This window comes from Liolophura sinensis, chromosome 10 (genome assembly GCF_032854445.1).
Source record: "Liolophura sinensis isolate JHLJ2023 chromosome 10, CUHK_Ljap_v2, whole genome shotgun sequence".
Classification (NCBI taxonomy): Eukaryota; Metazoa; Mollusca; class Polyplacophora; order Chitonida; family Chitonidae; genus Liolophura; species Liolophura sinensis.
The window spans coordinates 23311715-23334156 of NC_088304.1; the positions used below are offsets into that span (position 1 = coordinate 23311715).

At 39.0% G+C, this 22442-nt stretch overlaps 2 protein-coding genes across 2 annotated transcripts in view; both read right to left on the reverse strand.

The window, feature by feature from the left end:
- Positions 1 to 2701, reverse strand: part of LOC135476221 (piwi-like protein 1) — a 30579-nt gene extending 27878 nt beyond the window's left edge. Inside the window, exons 1-2 of the mRNA XM_064756164.1 lie at positions 2601 to 2701; positions 296 to 430 (exon numbers count right to left, since the gene is read on the reverse strand). Of these exons, the coding sequence (XP_064612234.1) occupies positions 296 to 404 (109 nt within the window). The 5' untranslated portion in view covers positions 405 to 430; positions 2601 to 2701. The remainder of the gene's footprint in view (positions 1 to 295; positions 431 to 2600) is intronic.
- A 9913-nt stretch (positions 2702 to 12614) lies between these two features.
- Positions 12615 to 17989, reverse strand: LOC135476697 (CD2 antigen cytoplasmic tail-binding protein 2 homolog). The gene is made up of 4 exons (XM_064756810.1): positions 17733 to 17989; positions 16761 to 16882; positions 14302 to 14878; positions 12615 to 12899 (listed from the first exon to the last, which is right to left on the reverse strand). Exons 1-4 carry the CDS (start codon positions 17920 to 17922, stop codon positions 12694 to 12696), a joined length of 1095 nt encoding a protein of 364 aa, XP_064612880.1. The 5' UTR covers positions 17923 to 17989; the 3' UTR covers positions 12615 to 12693.
- Positions 17990 to 22442: the final 4453 nt, after the last annotated feature.

The following is a 22442-nucleotide window of genomic DNA, read 5'->3' on the forward strand; positions in this document are numbered from 1 at the left end:
AGGCCGACATGTGTACATTTCCTGAAACTTAATTCAGTTGTGATTTGGCTTGGTCTTTACAACCTGTCTTATGTGGCCAACTGTCATATGCAGCCACTTTTTACGTGTCCCGTTCACTGGCCGCATACAACAGGTTTGACCGTAAATAAATAAACAAACCTTGCCCCTTTCTTAACACTTTCCACATATTCATTGCCCGTTATACACAAATACAAATACTTGTTCAATGATTCATGAGCATCCCTTAACTGACTTGCTTGGTAGGCTCATGCGCTTTAAAACTTGACTGACTTACCTGAGGCAGCTTGTTGCTGCCCTCGCCTGGCCCTGCGTGCCACAGGAGCAGCCTGCTGTGCCTCTCCTCTCGCCCGGCCTCTTGCCCGACCTCGTGCTCTTCCTGTCATTTGAGGTCACTTCACTTAATTATGTCCTGTATAATGATACACATTTGATTTATTTATTTGATTGGTGTTTTATGCTGTACTCAAGAATATTTCACTTATATGACAGCGGCCAGCATTATGGTGGGAAAAAACGGGCCTTAGTGGAAGCCAGCATGAGTTGGGCTTAAACTCAAAGCGACCATATTGGTGGAAGGCTCCTGGGTCATTGCTCTGGGCTGGCATGCTAACCCTCTTCGTCGTGGAGGGCCCCCCCGATAAACATCTGTATGTCATGGTCAAAGAACTTATGTACCCCAATCACTTGTGGTAAAATGGAATATGATTTCGAAACTTTCAGTTTTAAACACACTTTCTCTGATTTTTTTTCCTCTTCTCTTTTCCATCAAGCCACAGCCCAAATAGATGTTAACAGGAATGTCTGAATGGTGAATGGCTAAATGCGTTTACCAAGGATTTTATACATTTCACAGGAACTGTATGTTCTGAATGTACCATGTTGGGTAGGGTTGATTGCTACGGGAGTGATTTGCATAACAGAAACCATTTTATACAAAGCTCTACTGTCTCTCCATTAACCAACGCAGTCACTAACCTTCAACGAACTGGTGTCAAATGTCACTCAGATCAATTTTTGAGATTCCTTTTTATGTTAACTGATTATTCGTCATTTTCCAGTCTCGATGTGTGCACATTTCACTGTCCTAACTTACTAAATTTCCTTCTGTCTATCACTGGACAGGTATGACAAGACTGACATAAAAGGCCCTTGCTAGGTCTCGTCAGATTTGTGACACGCTCTGGCACACAGATCACTCTTGAAACTCAAAGGAATTGTTTGTCTGGCGACTTATAGCAGTGTACAGACAAGGGACGTACTGGAGTAAATGCATCTTAAAAAATTAGACAACACGCTTCTAAAATTAAAGAGAGCCTACCAAATACACCTGAAAATTTGTTTGTACACTTTAGTTCCCGAAAGCTTGTGTAGATGCCAGATTTTATACAGCCAGTCCTTTCAAATTCAAAAGTAAATCTCCATGCGCTCAACGTTCTCGACCATGTGTTGGTTTCCAGACACTGTAGGCTGTAGCAAAAACTCCTGTGCCCCCATCCGCAGCAATGGAGAATACCTACCTTGATGTTTGTCTTTGTGACATTCTCAAGCGTTGGCCATGAAGAAGATGTAGCAAAGGGTTAAAAATGGTCTTTTAAGTCACTATACTGCAATTTCTGCTTCTGAATTGCACAAAAGTATCCTTATATCTCTCCAAAGTTTCAATTCCTTATAGATTGTCAGCAAAGTTTGTAATGTTAAAGTATCATAGACGTTTCTCACATATATATATATATATATGTACCTTTGATTTCATGTGAAGAGAAAACTTACTGCAATGGAATAAAAATATGAGGACAGCTAGCAACATATGCACTTCAGATATATATACTATATTCTGCCAATAATTAAAGCACATCAAAATGAATTCTTGTCTTCTAATGCACATTTGGATTTAGCCTGTATCAACAACTGCTTTATCAGTTTTGACCCCAGGACCACAGTTGTTTGCACGTTTAGCCAAGAAATGTTTAGACATAGCGGTTTGAGTTGAAATTTATCCAGTTTCCACTACAGTTTCCTACTTGTGTGGATTTAATAGTGATGGCACATGGGAGCACCTGCCTGGAATTGATAGCTGAGACGACTGGGGACTACAGACAAATTATTTGGTGCCCTACAGTAGTATACTGAAGCCAGCAAGGGAAGTACAGAGGTGTTCAAGGTAAGCTAATAGAACAAGACAGGGCTGTGATTGTATACGTCATCACAGCCGTACAGAGCTAGGTGATGTGCTTCTAGTGCTAACCTCGTGGCCTAACTCTCTTGACTATCGCAACTTGTAATATTTTGAAAGCAATCTAAAATAAAGGACGATTTAAAATAAATTCGCTGCACGACTCTTGCACAACTGATAATATCTAAGCGTACATTTCAGTGGCTGTCACAGCCACGTTTTCAGCTTCTTAAAATAACTTGCTCCTAGTTGTTGGAAGATGGCGGCCGACATTCGACAGGGGAAAAGTATGTTGTTGTCACGCAGCCTACAACCTCGCCACTGCCCTTTGTCTTACACATTGTTGTCTCGTTCGCACGCCACACCCTTAAAGTAGCGCCCTCATCGAAAAGTATCCAACAATTACCTGTGAAAACCACATAAACCCGCTGTACTACACCAACTGCTTTCAACCCCACGATCGCCATGCATACTGGTAGCACACTCGCCTCTACCCACGAGCTACAGTCACGTGACTGTAAAAGGCGCGGAAACCATTTCAACTGGCCACAGACCCCCATAAATTTTCCATAAGCGACAAACATTCCGTGGCCAGTAAGCTTTGGTGCATACATGCCCAGCCTGTGAGATAGAAGCCATTAAAATCTTGACATAGGTTGACCGTCAAAATCTTGACCTTTCTATGCCGGCAGCTGGGAGGGGTGACTAGCAACGCCAAGGGGACTCGCAGCCTCATCACCACCTATCTCCTGGTGTCCTCTCGTCCAGAATTTCAAACTTTCATCACGTATACTAAGAAATACAAAAAAAAAAAAACGTTTCACGCATCATTTAAATCTTGGCTGGGGCTCGCTGTGAGTTCAAGTTCAGCTTCCTCTCCGGCCATAAGTGGGAAGTTCCTCCAGCAACCTACAGATTATCGTGGGTTTCCTCCGGGCTCTGCGCGGTTTCCTCTCACCATAATGCTGGCCGCCGTCGTATAAGTGAAATATTCTTGAGTACGGCGTAAAATACAAGTTAAAGAAATTAATCTTGGCTCATGTCTCAAATAATCGTGTCACTCAGTCTCGTTTGAAACACTCAGCAGTCTGTTGTGAAACAAATTTCAGCTAAAATAACGGGAAGGACCATATGGCAAGATTAACGACTGACATTTTGATTTTAAGTCGAAGATCGCTTCGTTTTCCCGGGGCCAAGGGGTTAAAATACAGATAAATCTACAACTATAGGGCCTTAAAATTAATTGGTACATTACCTGAAACACCTCTAAATGGGGTGATGGCATTTTGTAGGCTTGTACACTCGATCTACCGTCAGAACATCTGTGCTGTGGCTAGGGCAATATGCATTCCGCGAGAGCCTTTCAAACTAAACCTGTGCAACATTGGCTTATGTCAGTGAAAACGGAAGTTGTAAATGTGGCACACTGCGAATGAGATCATTCTATAAATAGGCCTACACTGGAATGCACCGTAGTTTCTGTTTCGTTTCATAGATCGTTGAATTCTTCGGCCAAGACAGGACCGCTGTATTGTATGATACTTTTATAGTCACCGATATACAGAAAACCAGCAGTCATTGTCCGCCACGGGCTGTGCCACCACACATAAATGCTGACCCCGCTCACAATACAATTGTAAAACTTACCTCGGATGTGCTACACAATACTTGATGCAAAATACAAAAGTTTTGTTGTATTGCATAAATTACCTCATTTTGGTTTAACACAAGTTTGTATTTTATTATTTCGTAACACAAACATGAGTACTTCGCATTTATTCAACACAGTTTTGTGTTGAATGAGAACAACATAAGTTGCTTGTGTTAGTTTTCAACACAAGTTTTTTTTTTGTGTATGTGCACAGAGGTGAAATGTACTTGAGTAGGGCGTAAAACATGAATAAGATCAATCTTTCATTTCCTTTGTTAGCCATGCATACATTTAGCACACATACAACATGGATATTACAGTATTAGGAAGTAACATTTTGTTTTCCAAAATGTTATTTTCTATCTGACAAAAACAGACGCCCCATGCAGAGGGCTTATAATCCGTTAGTACTTTCTCCCTAGAAGAGCTGGTCAATGTAAATACTTAGCTTACCAGTAATGTATACACTATACCTGGGACTAATGTAACAGTTATATCGTAAGGTATACCGCTTCCTATTTGACATTCACGCACTTATCCAGAAACCTGTTATACATAACATTTATTAGGCATTGATTGACTGATTGATTTAGTTAGTTATAGTTGATTGGCTATTTGCGCCGTACTCAAGAAGATTTCACTTATTCGACGACGGCCAGCACTATAGTGAGAGGAAACCACGCAGAACTCGGAGGAAACACGCGCCCACACGTAGGTTGCTGGCAGGCCTTTCAACAATGGCATACATTATCAATGGCATGCATGTGTATATATGTGTGTGAAACGCTGCTATCAAAATGCTACATACAGATTATATTAAGTATACTAAACATTTGGGTCTAAAACTCTACATTGACTGCTATCTCAGGAAACTCCATGCCAGTCGTTTCAAATAACAGCTAGCCCTATTTCGACCACATGGCGACGGTCCAGGAAGTACATGTATATACATGACACATCGTAAATCGTACATTGTATCTGTATATAAGGACAATTGTTATCGGAGTGTGTCCATGTGTATACCAATTATGTATTATATATTTATATTAATGTAAAGAATTATTGTATGATTTTACGTCCATATGCACATACTAAATAAGTGTGCATGCACATATCGGTATCGGTTAGGTATTACATAAATATATTGATGTAAAGAAGTGGTGTATGATTCTATGCTCACAGGAACATGTGAATAAATTGTGGTATCAGTTAGGCATTACATTTATATATTAAAGTAAAGAATTATTGTATGTTCATATGCGTATCAAGTCGGTATACACATAGGAATTAATTGTGTATTTTTTTGAATTGAATTGAATGTTTATTCACCATACGCAAATATATGTATAATTACATATCTCGTAAATGGCGGGAATAAAGTCCGAGGGACTTGTTCTATCCCTGACTCATTATTATCAAATAATAATGAAACATAATTGGTGAGGAGCGATAATTAGTGAACAACTGTATTGACAAAATCCAGTTTACTTGGGAAAACAGTGACAGAGAAATATAACACTACAAAAACCTGAGTTAACTATACAATAGTGTGAATAATATTTTGTGTGACACCTTCTGTCTCGTAGATTGTATGACTAATGTGGATCAAATATTGTTAATTAAAAAATCTTTTAACCTGGATTTGAATAAAGACGTAACATTGATTACTTTGAGGTTTGGAGGAAGCCTATTCCACTCCCTTGGGGCTGGTGATCTGATGAAATATGTAGATAGATTTGAAGTTAGAAAAGGTACACGGGGATTGAAAGAATAGGATCTGGTTGGGTAATTGTAAACGTCAGATTGTCTTGTGAACAGCTGTTGAAATTTGTGAGGAAGAGAAGGTGATTGGTGAGTAAATTTATGTGCGAGTAGCAAGAATGAGTATCTGTATATTTGTGCAAGTGCGAGGATTTTGAGGTTCTTTAATATTGGAGCCGCATGATCCAGTCTTTGTGAGAAAGCGATGAGGCGGATGATGCGTTTCTGAAGAATTACTAAGGGATGGAGATGACTGATGTATGTGGTACCCCACATAACATTTGCATAGGAAAGATAAGGGAATATCAGAGAGTAGTACAAAATAATCAGTGTTTTTTTGTTGACATTTGCTCGAATGTGTTTGATGATGCCAATATCTCTGGATACCTTCTTACTAATAAAGTTAATGTGAGATGTCCAAGACAGCCTTGAATTAAAATGAACTCCCAAGAACTTGTGTTCTTGAGGCTGGCTATTTCAACGCCATGCAAATATAACAATGGCGGAAGTGCCTTATTTTTGGATACATTTATGTGCATGCATTTTGTTTTACTAACATAAAGGGACAAGCGGTTAGCTGTCAGCCAATCGGAAATTTTATGCAACTCTACAGACATAGTGGATACAGCCTCAGCGCTTGTAGGCGCGTAAGTGCAGACACTTGCATCATCAGCAAATAATGTAAAATCCAGAACATCTGATGATGTGTGATGTCATTAATGTACAATAAAAATAATACCGAATAAGACCGAGAATAGAGCCCTGGGGGAAACCACAATTTACCTTACGGTCTTTTGACATATTTCCCTAAAAGTGAACTGATTGGGATCGCCCAGATAGAAAGCTCTCGAACCATTGTGCGCTGTGAGCTCGAATCCGATTCGATTTTTTTAGAGGGATTTCGTGGTTGACAGTGTCAAAAGCTTTTGACAGGTCAAGGAAAGACTAGGTAATACTAGGGCTAGGTAATACCGAGATGGGACGGTAGGTTCTGATGTTATTGGCGTCACCACATTTAAGACGGGGGTAATTTTTGCAGATTTCAACGAAGACTGTATACAAGCGCTTGTCCCTCAATAATAAGGGACAGATTAACTATATGTGCAAGGGGAGTTGAAATATCTTTTGCAACAAGTTTGAGATCAGACATGCAAATGTCATCTAAGCCTGGAGCTGATGACTTTAGACTGTGTATAGTGGTTTCAACAAGACCAGGCGAGACAGGAGAAAATTGAAAGTTTTCCTCTGCATGCTCACCTAGAAAATCTGAAAAATGTTTAGGGCTTGGTGGTATGTTAGCATCAAGACTGGAAGCAATAGTCGAAAAAAAAGATCATTAAATCTATTGGAAATGACACTTTTATCTGAAACAGATAACCCAACAATATTAAAACATTTAGGCATGTTCTTGCATTTACCACGTCCCATCGGATCATTTAATACTTTTCAAGAACCTTTTACATTGTGATTTTGGTCGTTTATTTATTTTTTTTCTCCAAGTAATTCTTTCGCGAAAAACGGATCAAGTTGTTCAGTTTGTTCCCCTACGTCCTATATTTGACACGAGTCGGTATATCAGTGGATTTCAAATACTTGCGATAAAGTTTGTTCTTCTCGAATACAGACCGTAAAATACCTCAATTCACCCAAGGTTTGCGAGTATGTTTTGATGGGCTGTTTATGGTCACAACAGGAAAGCATGTGTCGTATGTTATGGATAATTTCCCAGTAAAACAGGATAAAGCCTCATTAACACTATCCGATGATAGAACGTCATGTGAGTCTATATTTTGAACATTTTCTTTAAACAGATTGACTTGTTCTGGAGTCTTTTTTCGAAAAGAGTAAGTTGATGTTTCTTTCGAGAAGATATTGAATGTAAGGAAATGGTCAGATATATCTGTTAAAAATATACCCGGGAAATTGCGTTGAGCATGTAAGTTTGTGAAGATGTTATCTATAAGGGTAACAGATCCAGAACATACTGGAGTACGTTTTGTAATGGAAGGAAAAAGGTAATGACACTTCATTAGTTCAAAAAAATCTTTTGATGGTAAATGGCTATCACACTTGAATAAGTCTATATTGAAGTCACCCAAGATAATACATTTTTTGTTTGCGGGTATATTACGAAGGACTGTGCTTAGTTTTTCATTAAAAAGACACACGTTTTTGCCTGGAGGGCGATAAATAATTCCATCAACATAGACATTTGACGGAGCAGCGATCTCCACAAAAAAGACTCATGTCCATAATCTTCACTGAAAAAAGAAAGATCATCGTGTATCTTGCAAGACTCAAAAGAGCTATTAACGTAGAGTGCAAGACCTCCTCCCTTCCGTTTATCTCGGGAGTCAGAATATAAAGTATAGCCTGGCATAGAATATAAGCATTCGGTTAACGGGCTGAGCCATCTTTCCGAAAATCCAAGGACTGAAAAAGTTAAGATTGAGAGTATGGATAAAGCATGTAATTTCGTCAAATTTTTTTGCTAAGCTACGAGCATTTAAATGAAAGGTTGAAAACTAATTTTGATTATCATAATCTAGGGTTTCTAGGTGTTGAGTAAAACTTTGAAGGCTATAGTAGTTGGACAGGTAAGGGTCTAAATTACCCCAATAGGCAATTTCATGTTCGTTGTCATCAATATGTGTATTAGATGCATCATAGTCATTCAGTTCAGGTGGATTGAAGCACATCTGGTCAATAATATCACGATTCTATGTTGGGATGGTAGACGAGGCAGTTGATGATGAAGTAGGTGTTATGTAGGGAACATCATGGAATGGCAGGTGGGAGAATGAATTGTGAGGTGGAACAGGCATAAAAGAGTCTGTGTCATTATCCATATTTAGTTCAGTAATATGCGAATGATTCTGTAAAATTTTTCCACATCAAAAAGCCGGGATGAGTGTTAATTATAGGTGTAAGGTAAACAAAGAGACGTAATACATTAAAAAAAAAACTAATGAATACAAATAAAGGGAAAAGCCGATTTGTAAAAGAGACACAATATATATACACAAAAACAAATATTAACCATACGGTTGTGTAAGATTTTCTACAAGTCACATGACAAGGTAAGTGGATGTAATTAACATGAGGTGTTAACATAGATTCGAAGGCACATAGTCCGTGCAGTGTGGGTGGATATAATGATGCACTCATTGTGGCTACGACACGGGAGTCACGAGCAGTGTCATGGCACAATTCATAAAGGGTTAGACCGGTTCTCACTGTACGAAGTCTTTCAGTAAGAATTTGTGCAAGGAGCAACGAAAGCAAACTAGTTTTGTGGTGTGCCATATTGAGGGAACTACCGACAGCTACCCTATACCACCAAGTAATGCAACAGGCGTTCACGGGTACCCATAGACTTGCTTACATCAGGGTAGTTCTGCATGTATATACCTCTATTACATGAACATAAATATATACAGTTAAGATGAAATATACAGAGAAAATATACTGTTCAAAACAAGTGTTAAAATTAGAACATGGTATGTACATGTAAGATGCAACTGCGCATTATCCAATATATGCTGATTAACATGCAGCTGCACATTGTCTTGAGTTACTAATTGGGAAACGAAGGGAGGGGGCATATGTTTGGGTACTCAGTGAGCGAATCGCTAAGTTTTGGGGATAGACACTTCCTTATTGTCAACAAACAGTTTCCCTCGCGCAAAACGCACCCTTTTCCCTTCCATGTAGTATCTGTTCATGAGATCCCTGGCATTGTTCTTTCGACGCCTGTCTCCGGGGGCCAGATCTTCAGTTACAAATAAAGATGAATCTTTCAGAAGTTCCTTGGCTTTAAATAAAACTTCTCTTCGTTGGGGACGCGTAATTTAGCCAAAATATGGCGATTTTGACCCTCTCTTTTGTTTTCCCACACAGTGTGCGTTTTCAATATTGATGTCCGTCAGATCTAGCTTGTCTTCAATAACAGACTTTACAATCTGGAAAGCATTTTCATCAGACTTTTCATCAATTCCTCCGAAATGTAAATTATATCCCCGACTATACCGTTCCTGGTCAATGATTTTTTCCTGAAGGTCACGGTTTACCACAGAAAGTGCTTGCATATTGGATTTAAGTTTTTTCATTTCCTCAGCGTGACTCTTCTGCACTTTGTCTATGATTTGAATGATAGAGTCTGTATGCTGTAGGCTAGAAATGAGAGACTGTTGAGTTCTTTCAAGTTGAGAGAGGCGCTCCAGTGAACTTTGCTGGGTTGCATGTACCTTGTATAGAGTTTGCTGAATGTCACTCACCGAATTCATCATAAAATCACGGAACTTTTTGTCTTCCTCGGGTTGTTCTCATCTATCACCTCTCCCTCGTCGCCAGGATCACTGCAGTTTAGACCTTTGGATTGGCTTCTTGTTGTAGATCTAAGACTTTTGTTGGGGTTGTCCGCTTTCTGAGGCTTTGGTGGCATGGTGGTGGTTCTTGTTGTAGTTCTAAGACTTGTTGGGGTTGTCCGATTTCTGAGGCTTTGGGGGCATGGTAGTGGTTCTTGTTGTAGTTCTAAGACTTTTATCAAAGTTGTCCGATTTCCGAGGCTTTGGTGGCACGGTGGTATAAAGCAGGTCCCAGTATGTATGGATAGGGTAACTTTTGTTCACTGAACATTGCTGGGCCCCGCCGAGCACTGCCGGAGCTCAACAAAAAGCACGTCCTCACCCAAGCATTTATAAATATCAATATGGTCTTATTTTTAACAATTAAGATGTGGGAACAAGTTTGTATTATTTTGTCATGCTAAATGTGTAAGACTTATTAATGTTGATTTATTAGGTACATTGTTAAAATCAGTGCAAGCCTGCAGGCCTCGCTTTAATTTGGGTTTGTTTGATAATCAGTAGTCCTTTGGTTACCATGTCTAATCAGACGGTGATTAGAGATTGGGCCACCACAGAGAACACATCACAAGCGTAACCTGAAGGGAGACGTCGTGGTTGACAACTGTTGTATATGTCTTCACAAGGACAGCCAGCAGTGAACACTTTACTCACAAACTGGTCTGCCCAGTAAAGATGAGAACTTATAGTCAACACGGTGTTTTCCCTTAAGCTAAGTTTGTAGCCCAGCACGAAAATGATAACTATAATTATGCCTCTGTGGTATTAGATCTGTTGACATAGACTTCGAGGGTGCATGTATTTGTAATTGAACTATATTATATATTTGATTCTGTACATATTGTATGTAATATATTCTGATCATGTACTTGTAACGACTCACAACCTGGACTGCCCTATAAAGAGAAGAACTAAAGGTCAACACGGGGTTTTCCCTTCAGATTATTATACGGAACACAACACAGTCCTCGACTTATCTACAGGGCGAGGAGTTGACGGATTGGGGTTGGAGGGGTGGGGGGGGGGGGGGGCGGGGAGCGTGCGAGTGGATTTGTCATTTAGTGTCTGGAGACACATAAAAGTTATCTTAAGGAAAGTAGCCATGCATGCTGCTGGCGGGGCTGTAATAAAAAAACCCACACGATACCGATAACGTTGTGCAAATCAACTCACGGGGTAGCCGTGTTAAAATGTTTTAAAAATTTGTATTGACACTATTTTGCGCATCTGTTATTTCGCTATTCTTGATTTTTTCTACTGTCAACCATGCAGTAACGTCAGTATACGTGGGTGTCTTTTCACCTGTCGCATTAAAAGTAGGCGTGTACTCCAAGAGCTGATCTGTCACAAGCATCGAATTAAAGACGAGCTGGTTGTATTGTTTGACCGCAGAACGCTGTGCTATAAGTGTGTCATAGCAATGCAGCACTCTGCGTCAGTCCTATACCCGTTGTAGCGTTATCTGTGGCAGGATAACCTAGGCAGTGATGATGGGATAATTTATGCCTTGTTTTAGTCCAGGCTTCCACGGCTACGTAAGCTAGCCATTGATGGCCGGATAACCTGGGCAAAGGTAGAAGGATAACGTAGGCTTTGACGGCAGGATAACCTGGGCAAAGACAGCAGGATAACCTACACATTGACGGCAGGATAACCTAGGCCTTGACGGCAGGATAACCTTGGCATTGATGGCGTGATGACCTAGGCATTGATGTTATGACAATCTAGACATTGACGGAATTATAAACCAGTCATTGGTAGCTGGATAAGCATTATAAGTTCAATCTGAAATACCGCTACATATATATACATTTATGTGACTGGTGTTTTACACCCTGCCCAAGAATATTTCACTTTTTATATATATTTAGGAAATATTAGTGAAAGAAAGATATTCATATGACTACAAGAAAATGTATTGAGCAGATTAACATTCAGGCTTTATACACTGGGCAGGTATGTACTATGATAATATGAATTCAAAATGGCCACTGAATGAAGTAAAACTTGACATCTTAATACAATGAAACGGTGGGTCAATTTTCTGTCGATTTTTTACCATATCTAACACAGTAAAATTATTGTTCTGTGGTATTGTTCGCTCAGTAAAAATATGAAATGGCAGACCACAACTTGAAGGGATCTATGGGTTAGCGACTGTAAAGTCTAAAAACGCTTTAAACGGGATACTATGAAATGACTATCAGGTTTTAATCATCATTCAGTGTCACAGATTGTGTCATAGATGGCAAAGATGGCAAAACTTTAAGACTACCTGTTATTTTTTCTTTGTATGAACTGTTAAGACAGTTATTCAGCAAATACACATCAAGATGTCCACAGGCGAGCAGAAAAATGCATGCAAAAAAACCAAAAAAAAAAAGAAAATCAGTATGTATGTTCAGATGAAATGTAATTCTTCAAACAGTGAGCTACCAACAGTGCCTATGTACACCTTGGAATTCCACTGTCCTTTGTATTAGCTTCTGGGCTCACCCTAAGTGCTGAACCACAGCATATAGCATAATCTTCACCCCCAAATCTCCACATTATAGAAAGGCGACACAATGCTGACAGGGTGACATAATGATTGGGCTTCAGTCTTCACTGAAAGATGGTGTGAAGTTCACTGGTGCACCTGTTTAGTTGTGACATAACAACAGAGGACAAAGTTAACATAAATGTCTGCCTCTGAATAATGCATCAACACGCAGTCTCATTCAAGTGTAGAGATCAAAGTCAATTCTCTTGGAGCTGTAAAATTGTCCGTCTGAGCCGACCTTCTTGCACAATACGCCCTTGCCAAAGTAGCCCTCGTCAGCCCAGTGGAGCATCTGTGAGCTGGAGAATGGTCCATGAAGCTCACAATCTTCTCTCTCCTCCCACTTGTACATCCACATTACCTCAGATGATTCCTCGGGTTTGTCTGAAAATACGAAAATCCATGTGTATTCTAACGACCTGCTCTCTCCATGACAGATCATTCAAATCTATCCACCTAATGCTCTGTTGAGAAACACCTGCTTTTCTAATACAAGCGAAAAGTGACGTCATCCATGTTAGCCAAAGAAGGCTGCGAACACGAAAAATAACGTGACAATCATTTCCAAAGAAACAAAGAAAAACTTTACCAATATCTGATTTAACCGATTGCCCACATAGTGAATCATAAATAGTCCCCGTACCACGTGATGAAATTTGGCCTGTGTTCACCGTCCTGCTTTGTTCATTCACAGTAACTTTACAACAACAACATGCCTATTACAACAAAGGATGTTAATGTCGTTTCCATTAGTCAATCTGGATTATCAATATGTTAAATTAGCCATCTGTATCTGACTGTGAGTTCTTCCAGCAAAGGTACTCTTATAAAATTTGGGACAGATATTAGTAATGTTTAAAGTAGAATATTACATTTCTTTACTAACCTTTTGGACAAGTAAAGATACAGTGTATGAGTACATTGTTCATTAGATGATCTAACCATGTGAGAAAAAGAAACTCAATATCCCTGAGTTTCCTGAGGTCGCTGGCGTCATGGTGATGATGCAGAAAGTTATATCAGAAAACGCAAACAATCCATCTCAGTCTTTGTCTCTAACAATACTTTCCATACATGTATAATCTTTATCTAGAATGTGTACAACATGATTCTAACCAAAGTCTAAAACAATTTTATTGATGAATGCCGATTAAATAGGTCCATGAGAGGACCTATGTGTGTCTCTCAGGCTCCAAAGGTCAAGCTTGGTAGGTGGTGGCAGTGAGGTAAAGCACAAGGTACAGAGTGACACATGTGGTGTATTAAGGAGTCTGGGAGTAGACAACAACAAAATGGCCACTGTTGCCATAGATCTTAACTCCACACAGTGTGCATAATCTTCTTTAGTATCTTAACATTGATAGTTCTGCAGTCTACATACAGCTGCCTGTGTTTTTATTTATATGACAAATTTTAAATCTTTCCAGCCAGGAGAGTTTCTGACCGACCAATGAACAATCAGATAACAATCAACTGCTTGTGCTAAATGCAGACATGTCCAGCTTTTACACTGAATAGATTCAGATTAGGAATTGTACTACAACGCCCACTTAGGGCAGAATATAAAAGGGGAATGTACAAAGGCAGTTTATTTGACTGAAGGATTTACCTGTCTGTCTTAAACACACACAGGACCTATTTGTAATGCATTTTTACCCCTTGGTTTGACCAGCACGGTCACCAGTTTCTACTGAGACATAGGGATTCATATTAATTGAAGAAAGCAATTTTTTTTATGTTTTTATTCATTATTTTTTTTTCATTTACAGCCACATAATGTACTTACCATTTGAAGATTTTTCAGTGTCAGCTTTATCAGCTGCATTACTTTCTCCTTTGCTGTCTTTAGAATCTTTGTTATCAAAGTTGTCTGCAAACATATCTAAGGCATCATCATCATTCGCACCTTCAGGTAATCTGGTTTCCTTCTTTTCTCCCTTTAAAGACTTCAGCGTAAAAACGAGTTTCTCATACGTGGCCTCATAAATGTCCATTACACCAGCTGACACCAGGTCATCAGCCAATCCTGTCAGTTTCAGGAACATGGCTTTGTCTTCTGGGTTATCTCCCTTAGAATCTCCGGCAGCCATTTTCTGTTTTTTGGCTTTCCATCTTTGACTTGCTGTCATGGATTTTGTTCCACCTCCCAGACGCCTCAGGGCCTTGGCAATGGTTTCTCCAGGCTTTACCACCTCTATCATTTTCTCGTAAATCTGTGCCTTGTTTTCGTCTTTGATATCCCAGTAATCACTATCATTATCGTCGTCGTTGTCCATGTCTCCAGTTCCACTTGTCTCCCCTTTGGATCTCTCCTTTACTCTCACCCAGTCTATGTTGTCCATCCAGTGATCCTTGATGTTATCCTGTAATTCCAAAGAAAACAGTTACGGTGACTCCAATTTTATTTTTTGATTTATGGGCTAGCCAACAATAAACACATCCTAAAAATAAAATAAACGCAAAATCCAAAATTCACCTTTTTAATTTTTTTCCCAATCTTAATGCTTATTTTACAGCATTCCCATTTTTTAAAAGGCTTTCCAATCACACAAATATGTCCTTAGCGGGAAAAATTGCTGGGACTGTTCACATTTCCCACAAATCAGATGATTTTTCAATTTCATTTTTATTCCCTCCACCCAAACTGAAAAACGATTAATACAACAATGTGAACTTGCTTGGGCTAATGTCATCTCAGAATATGCAAATAAATGCTGTCATAACTGTTTTTGGAGATTGTTCTTATCTACAAATCACTGTCAGACTGCAACAACTATACAACTTGGACAATAGGAAGTGGGACTCAATAATATATATATATATATATATATATATATATATATATATATATATATATATATATAATTATAATGATTTATCTCTAACATGAAATTGATGCAAATTTTACACCTTCAAACGTTTGAACTTCAAAACACTGCACTGAAAGGCCTTGGTTCAGAAATCACAAAAAGCAGGTCCAAAATTATGTATAAATGACTTTTTTCTTTGTATGAAGGTTACTGCTAACATATTCCTTGCAGTGCATGTGCCGTTTTCTAACATTTGCTTTACATCACTGCCACCACTTGAAAATTTTGTACAGAGATCTTGAACAACATCAAGGTCACTGGGGTCATGGTGATAAGGCAAGAAGTGATGTCAGAAAATATTAAAAAAAAACTTCTGTCTTAACTTTTCCATTTGATAATACATTATACACAATCTGATATACCCAACACCTGAAACACATTTATTGATAAATGCTGATTAAATAAATCGCACCAAAAACCAATAATGAGGCTAAGCCTAAACAAGCCGACATGCATCATAGTCTCCAGAGGTGAGGCTTGTCTAATGGTGAGGGTGTTGTAAAGTGAACGCTGGGGAGTGGCACACGAACAGAGAATGACACATGCACAAATAACCTGAATTACTACAAATATGAGAGCCATATTAATTATTTATACTTTTTATTTGTTTCCAAACACATTTCATAATCCTCATGTACATGTACAATGCCAGTGTGAAACATTTTTCAACCTTGATTTTCTCCACACATTAGTACTTGCTATGCATTACCTCCGTTGATCATTATATGTACAGTAAGTATGTATGCTTGGGGTTTTACGTCTTACATGCATAATTCTTCAGTCATATGACGATGGGGCGTCATCATGTGTGTGTATATGAGGATACTGTATCTTCTTGTAGCAGGGCGATTCCATGCCACCAAAACACTGCTGCCACTGAAGTATCATGACAAAGACACGTGCAATGACACCCCACCCAGTCACATTATACTGACACTGGCCACCCAGTCCTGTTTCTTGTCTGTAGCCTCTCAATAGTGAGCACCAAGCGAGGCAGCAGCAAGTATCATTTTTGTTAAAGTCTCTGGTATGACTCAAACCAAGCTTGATCCCAGGTCTCAAGACTTCAAGGCGGATATACTCTGACCATTAGGTGGTCCTTGATCATTATAAGGCACTGGGATTAAAATCTGTGAGCATCTATGCCATTACTCCTTAGTGGAAGTCCTGTTGACGTATATCAGGAATTCAATCCTTATAATTCTATCTCTGTTTCTAACATTAATTGGCTCTTAGCTCAACATTACAAGTAATAATTTCCATTTTTAATAGTTAGCTACCCAAAGTGGTTGATGCGTAATATTTTTTGGTGTTATTGGTGCCTGAAGACAAGAGACCCAGGTGCCTGCAAAGCTAATTTATTCTTCCAATGTACCTTGGTTTTCTCAAAGATATACATCCCATGCTTGTCGAAATGCCCTTCTTCCATCTCCTCTATCATGTTAAATGGTGTAATCTTCACTCCTTCATCATAGTCTATTGTTGCATCTTCCTGACCTGTAAATACACAAATAACAATTGAATAAAGTGAACAGGAATTCTACATGCAGTCAACACTAGTTACAATGACATTGATTTCAATGAAAATATTTGACTTTAAAAAAAAAACCCAAGGAAACAAATCACCATATATGCTGAGGTCACACCCTTAAATACTCTGTAACCTGTTCATCTTGAACAATCATGGATTAAATTAGCCCCAAAGAACTCCAACTCTATTTTTTACATTTGCCTAGCGTCATTGGAGTCTCAATGCTAACAGTATTAATTTTGCACTCAACAAAGGTCCAGGTCAATTCCCCTCCCCCCCACCTTTGTTATTGAACAAGTCTCATGCAAATAAAAGACACCAACCTAAAGTCCTGCTTTCCACACCCACTATAATAGATTTATTATAGCCGTGAAGGCTTCCAAGAACTCACGGCTTCCCTACTGCTTCACTATGAAGCAGGACATGCGTGTGGGCCTACATGTAGTTGCTCAACATGGTAGCCACGGCCGAGGAGCATGTTCAATGGAAACCTTCATGGCTGTAACAAATCTATTCTAAAGCGAGTAGGGACATATGGTGGAGGTGCGGTGGGTGTGGAAAGCAGGACATTAGGTTGGTGTCTTTCATTTGCACAAGACTGTTCGATAACGAAGAGAATCGGCCGATACCTTCGTTGAGTACGAAATTAATACTGTCAGCGTCGAGACTCCAACGACACTAGGCCAACATGAGAAAAGGAGTTGGAATCTTTCGGGGCTATTTTAATCCATGATTGCTCACGGCGAACAGATCACAGCGTATTTGAGGGTGTAACCTCAGCATATATCGTGATCTGTTTACTGATTGTCACTAAACCTTCAATATCATCTTCAGCCAGAACATTGTACTGATCTTCCTTCACGTCTGCATCTTCCTCATCACTGTCCAGCGAATGTTTTCCTTTGAAACGCGGGGCATGATCAGCGCCTTCCGCTCCCAGCTCGGACTCGAAATCAAACTCCTCCTTCTCCTCATCGTCAGCAAACTGAACTTTCCTCTTAGACATCCCTGTTACCGATGGGGGTCTTGGCAGCAACAAACGAGGGCTGAGTCGAAAGACAAAGTTGTGCAAGTGTATGTAGTAAACAACAACAACACGCACTTGTTTTGAACAGCGGGAAGTGTAACGTGATTACGCGTGAAAGCACGAGAGGTCATGTTAGGCGGCAGATTGTTCCTGGCAACCTGACGCTGTTTTGCTGGGGAAAATGAAAGTCTGGCGCCAAACTTTGTGGCGTTTTTGTTTTGATCCAGTGTACGTGGTTGGTGATAATGGGTCGCAATATTTCCACAGATAAAGAGCTTGCCAAACTCATGGAAGTTTAATTTTGGCAGACGAAGGCCTGCTATTCCAGTACATGTATGTGGAGAATTAGCAGTGGCGTTATTTGGGGTGGAGTTTTCGTTTGTAGTTTTGACACTTCGTTTCAGTCAGTTTTTGAGGGCCTCCGTGGCCAAGTGGTTGTCGTATTTGTTTGGCACAAAATTTCAGGGGCCTCTCACCAGGCCGTATCCAGAGTCTCTGTCTCGTTTTCTCCAAGGTAAAACGCCAGTCAAAATAAATAAAATACCGGTATTCATTTTCCGCAAAGCATAATGTAGAAAAAGAAAAAAAAGTGTCGTTGTTTGTTTAGGGGGTCATTTAACAAGCATGCTTCTTAAAGTTTTATCTGTATTGTAGCCTTGATTTGTGTTTTGTAGTTCCCAGAAAAGCATCACCCTCCCTTTGCACCCTCCCATGCTGGCTTCCTCTGCGGTCGTACGTGGGAAGGTCTGGCAGCAACCTGCGGATGGTCGTGGGTTTCCCCCCGGGCTCTGCCCTGTTTCCACCCACTATCATGCTGGCCTCTGTCGTATAAGTGAAATATTCTTGAGTACGGCGTAAAACACCAGTCAAATAAATAAATAAATCTTAAATTGATTTCATTCACAGAACATTCAGAACTTTATGTGAGAAAGTATTTGTTGAGGGATGTTAATATAATAACCAGAGTGGATTCTTTTGGTACTAGGCTATTTTATATCATGAAAGTACTGCGTGTTTGTACAACTACAACTACATGTATGTTTTTTTTATTTTTTTGTTTTAACAGGTCTATCATAATGCAAGAACACCATAGGTAAAATGATCAGAAGATGAAACTGGGTTATGTGTTACATTGTTATTGACGAGCTCATACATACTTCATGACCAGGATGCCATTCTACCGAAGTGATGTAGCTAATGCAGGTTTGACCCTGGACCTTATCCTTCAGTCTCTCATCAACACAGAGGAATTCCATCATCTTGGGGTGAAAAACTGGGAGGCCATCTCTCGGTTTATCCCAGGCACTACCTCTGGACAGGTACTCACTATTACTTCATGTTTATACATATGCCACACTAATTCTCTCACAGTAATTCTGTCTGAGGTTAAAATTTATTTGTTTATTTATCTCATTGGTGTTTTTCACCCTACTGAGGAATATTCCACTCATATGACAGCAGCTAGCATTATGGTGGGAGGAAACCTGGCTGGGGTAACACATGAGCATCTGCAATATCTGCAACATGGGAACACAACACAACATGGATCTTTACATGTAAGACCGAAGGGGAAACGGCTATGAGCTGAACTTGAACTCAAAGCATCCAAATTGGCGAGAGGCTCCTTGGTCATAAATTGTGCTGCACCAGTATGCTAACCACTAGGCTATAGAGGCCACCTGTCTGAGGTTAAAGGGGAAAAAACTGTAAAACTGAAATACATTTATTTTATTTACTTGATTGGCGTTTTACGCTGTTCTCAAGAATACTTCACTTATGGTGGCCAGCATTATGGTGGGAGGAAAAGTGAAATACATGGTAAGCATCAGCGGAAAGACCATTGATAATTGCTTCTGAAATTACCATGACATATTTGTTTAGAATTGTTTCCATCAAGTTCAATGCATTAATGGACTGTTTTCATTGTGTGATGGGCTTTATATACAGTTCCAGTTGTGGACAATTCATGAAATAGAGGATCTGAGATCTGAGATCTGATGATCATAGATACTTATTGGTTAGCCTGTAAAGGTTATTGATTTACATTCACAGACTTGGAACAGTGCTTTTCCAGTGTAATAGTTTACATTCACAGATTTTGTACAGTGGTTTTCCAGTTTATTGATTTACATTCATAGATTTGGTAGAGCACTTTCCAGTGTAATGATTTACATTCACAGATTTGGTAGAGTGGTTTTCCAGTGTAATGATTTACATGCACAGATTTGGTAGAGTGGTTTTCCAGTGTAATGATTTACATGCACAGATTTGGTAGAGTGGTTTTCCAGTGTAATGATTTGCATTCATAGTTTTGGTAGAGTGGTTTTTCAGTGTAATGATTTGCATTCACAGATTTGGTAGAGTGGTTTTCCAGTGTAATGATTTACATTCACAGATTTAGTATGGTGGTTTTCCAGTGTAATGATTTACATTCACTGATTTTGTACAGTGTTTTTCCATTGTAATGATTTACATTCACAGATTTGGTATGGTGGTTTTTCAGTGTAATGATTTGCATTCACAGTTTTGGTAGAGCGCTTTCCAGTGTAATGATTTACATTCACAGATTTGGTAGAGTGGTTTTCCAGTGTAATGATTTACATGCACAGATTTGGTACGGTGGTTTTCCAGTGTAATGATTTACATGCACAGATTTGGTAGAGTGGTTTTCCAGTGTAATGATTTGCATTCACAGTTTTGGTAGAGTGGTTTTTCAGTGTAATGATTTACATTCGCAGATTTGGTACAGTGGTTTTCCAGTGTAATGATTTGCATTCACAGTTTTGGTACAGTGGTTTTTCAGTGTAATGATTTGCATTCACAGATTTGGTAGAGTGGTTTTCCAGTGTAATGATTTACATTCACAGATTTGGTATGGTGGTTTTCCAGTGTAATGATTTACATTCACAGTTTTGGTAGAGTGGTTTTTCAGTGTAATGATTTGCATTCACAGATTTGGTAGAGTGGTTTTCCAGTGTAATGATTTACATTCACAGATTTAGTATGGTGGTTTTCCAGTGTAATGATTTACATTCACTGATTTTGTACAGTGTTTTTCCATTGTAATGATTTACATTCACAGATTTGGTACAATGGATTTCCAGTGTAATGATTTACATTCACAGATTTGGTAGAGTGGTTTTCCAGTTTATTGATTTACATTCATAGATTTGGTAGAGTGGTTTTCCAGTGTAATGATTTACATTCACAGATTTGGTAGAGTGTTTTTCCAGTGTAATGATTTACATTCACAGATTTGGTATGGTGGTTTTCCAGTGTAATGATTTGCATTCACAGTTTTAGTAGAGTGCTCCTCCAGAGTAATGATATATATTCACAGATTTGGTATGCTATTTTTCCAGTGTAATGATTTACATTCACAGATTTGGTAGAGTGTTTTTCCAGTGTAATGATTTACATTCACAGATTTGGTAGAGTGGTTTTTCAGTGTAATGATTTGCATTCACAGTTTTGGTAGAGTGCTCTTCCAGAGTAATGATTTATATTCACAGATTTGGTATGGTGGTTTTCCAGTGTAATGATTTACATTCACAGATTGGGTACAGTGTTTTTCCAGTGTAATGATTTACATTCACAGATTTGGTAGAGTGTTTTTCCAGTGTAATGATTTACATTCACAGTTTTGGTAGAGTGCTCTTCCAGAGTAATGATTTATATTCACAGATTTAGTATGGTGGTTTTCCAGTGTAATGATTTACATTCACAGATGTGGTACGGTGTTTTTCCAGTGTAATGATTTGCATTCACAGATTTGGTAGAGTGGTTTTTCAGTGTAATGATTTGCATTCACAGTTTTGGTAGAGTGCTCTTCCAGAGTAATGATTTACATTCACAGATTTGGTACGGTGTTTTTCCAGTGTAATGATTTACATTCACAGATTTGGTAGAGTGGTTTTCCAGTGTAATGATTTACATTCACAGATTTGGTAGAGTGGTTTTCCATTGTAATGATTTACATTCACAGATTTGGTAGAGTGGTTTTCCAGTGTAATGATTTACATTCACAGATTTGGTAGAGTGTTTTTCCAGTGTAATGATTTACATTCACAGATTTAGTATGGTGGTTTTCCAGTGTAATGATTTACATTCATAGATTTAGTATGGTGGTTTTCCAGTGTAATGATTTACATTTATAGATTTGGTAGAGTGCTTTTCCAGTGTAATGATTTAAATTCACAGATTTGGTAGAGTGCTTTTCCAGTGTAATGGTTTACATTCACAGATTTGGTAGAGTGCTTTTCCAGTGTAATGATTTACATTCACAGATTTGGTAGAGTGGTTTTCCAGTGTAATGATTTACATTCACAGATTTGCTAGAGTGGTTTTCCAGTGTAATGATTTACATCCACAGATTTGGTAGAGTGGTTTTCCAGTGTAATGATTTACTTTCACAGATTTGGTACAGTGGTTTTCCAGTGTAATGATTTACATCCACAGATTTGGTAGAGTGGTTTTCCAGTGTAATGATTTACTTTCAC

Excerpts from the sequence above, each read along its gene's own strand:
- LOC135476697 (XM_064756810.1), bottom strand. The coding sequence starts at position 17,922 with ATGTCTAAGAGGAAAGTTCAGTTTGCTGACGATGAGGAGAAGGAGGAG. Across the intron at positions 14,879-16,760 it reads ATATCTTTGAGAAAACCAAG|GATAACATCAAGGATCACTG; the intron begins GTACATTGGAAG and ends TTGGAATTACAG. Across the intron at positions 12,900-14,301 it reads CACTGAAAAATCTTCAAATG|ACAAACCCGAGGAATCATCT; the intron begins GTAAGTACATTA and ends TCGTATTTTCAG.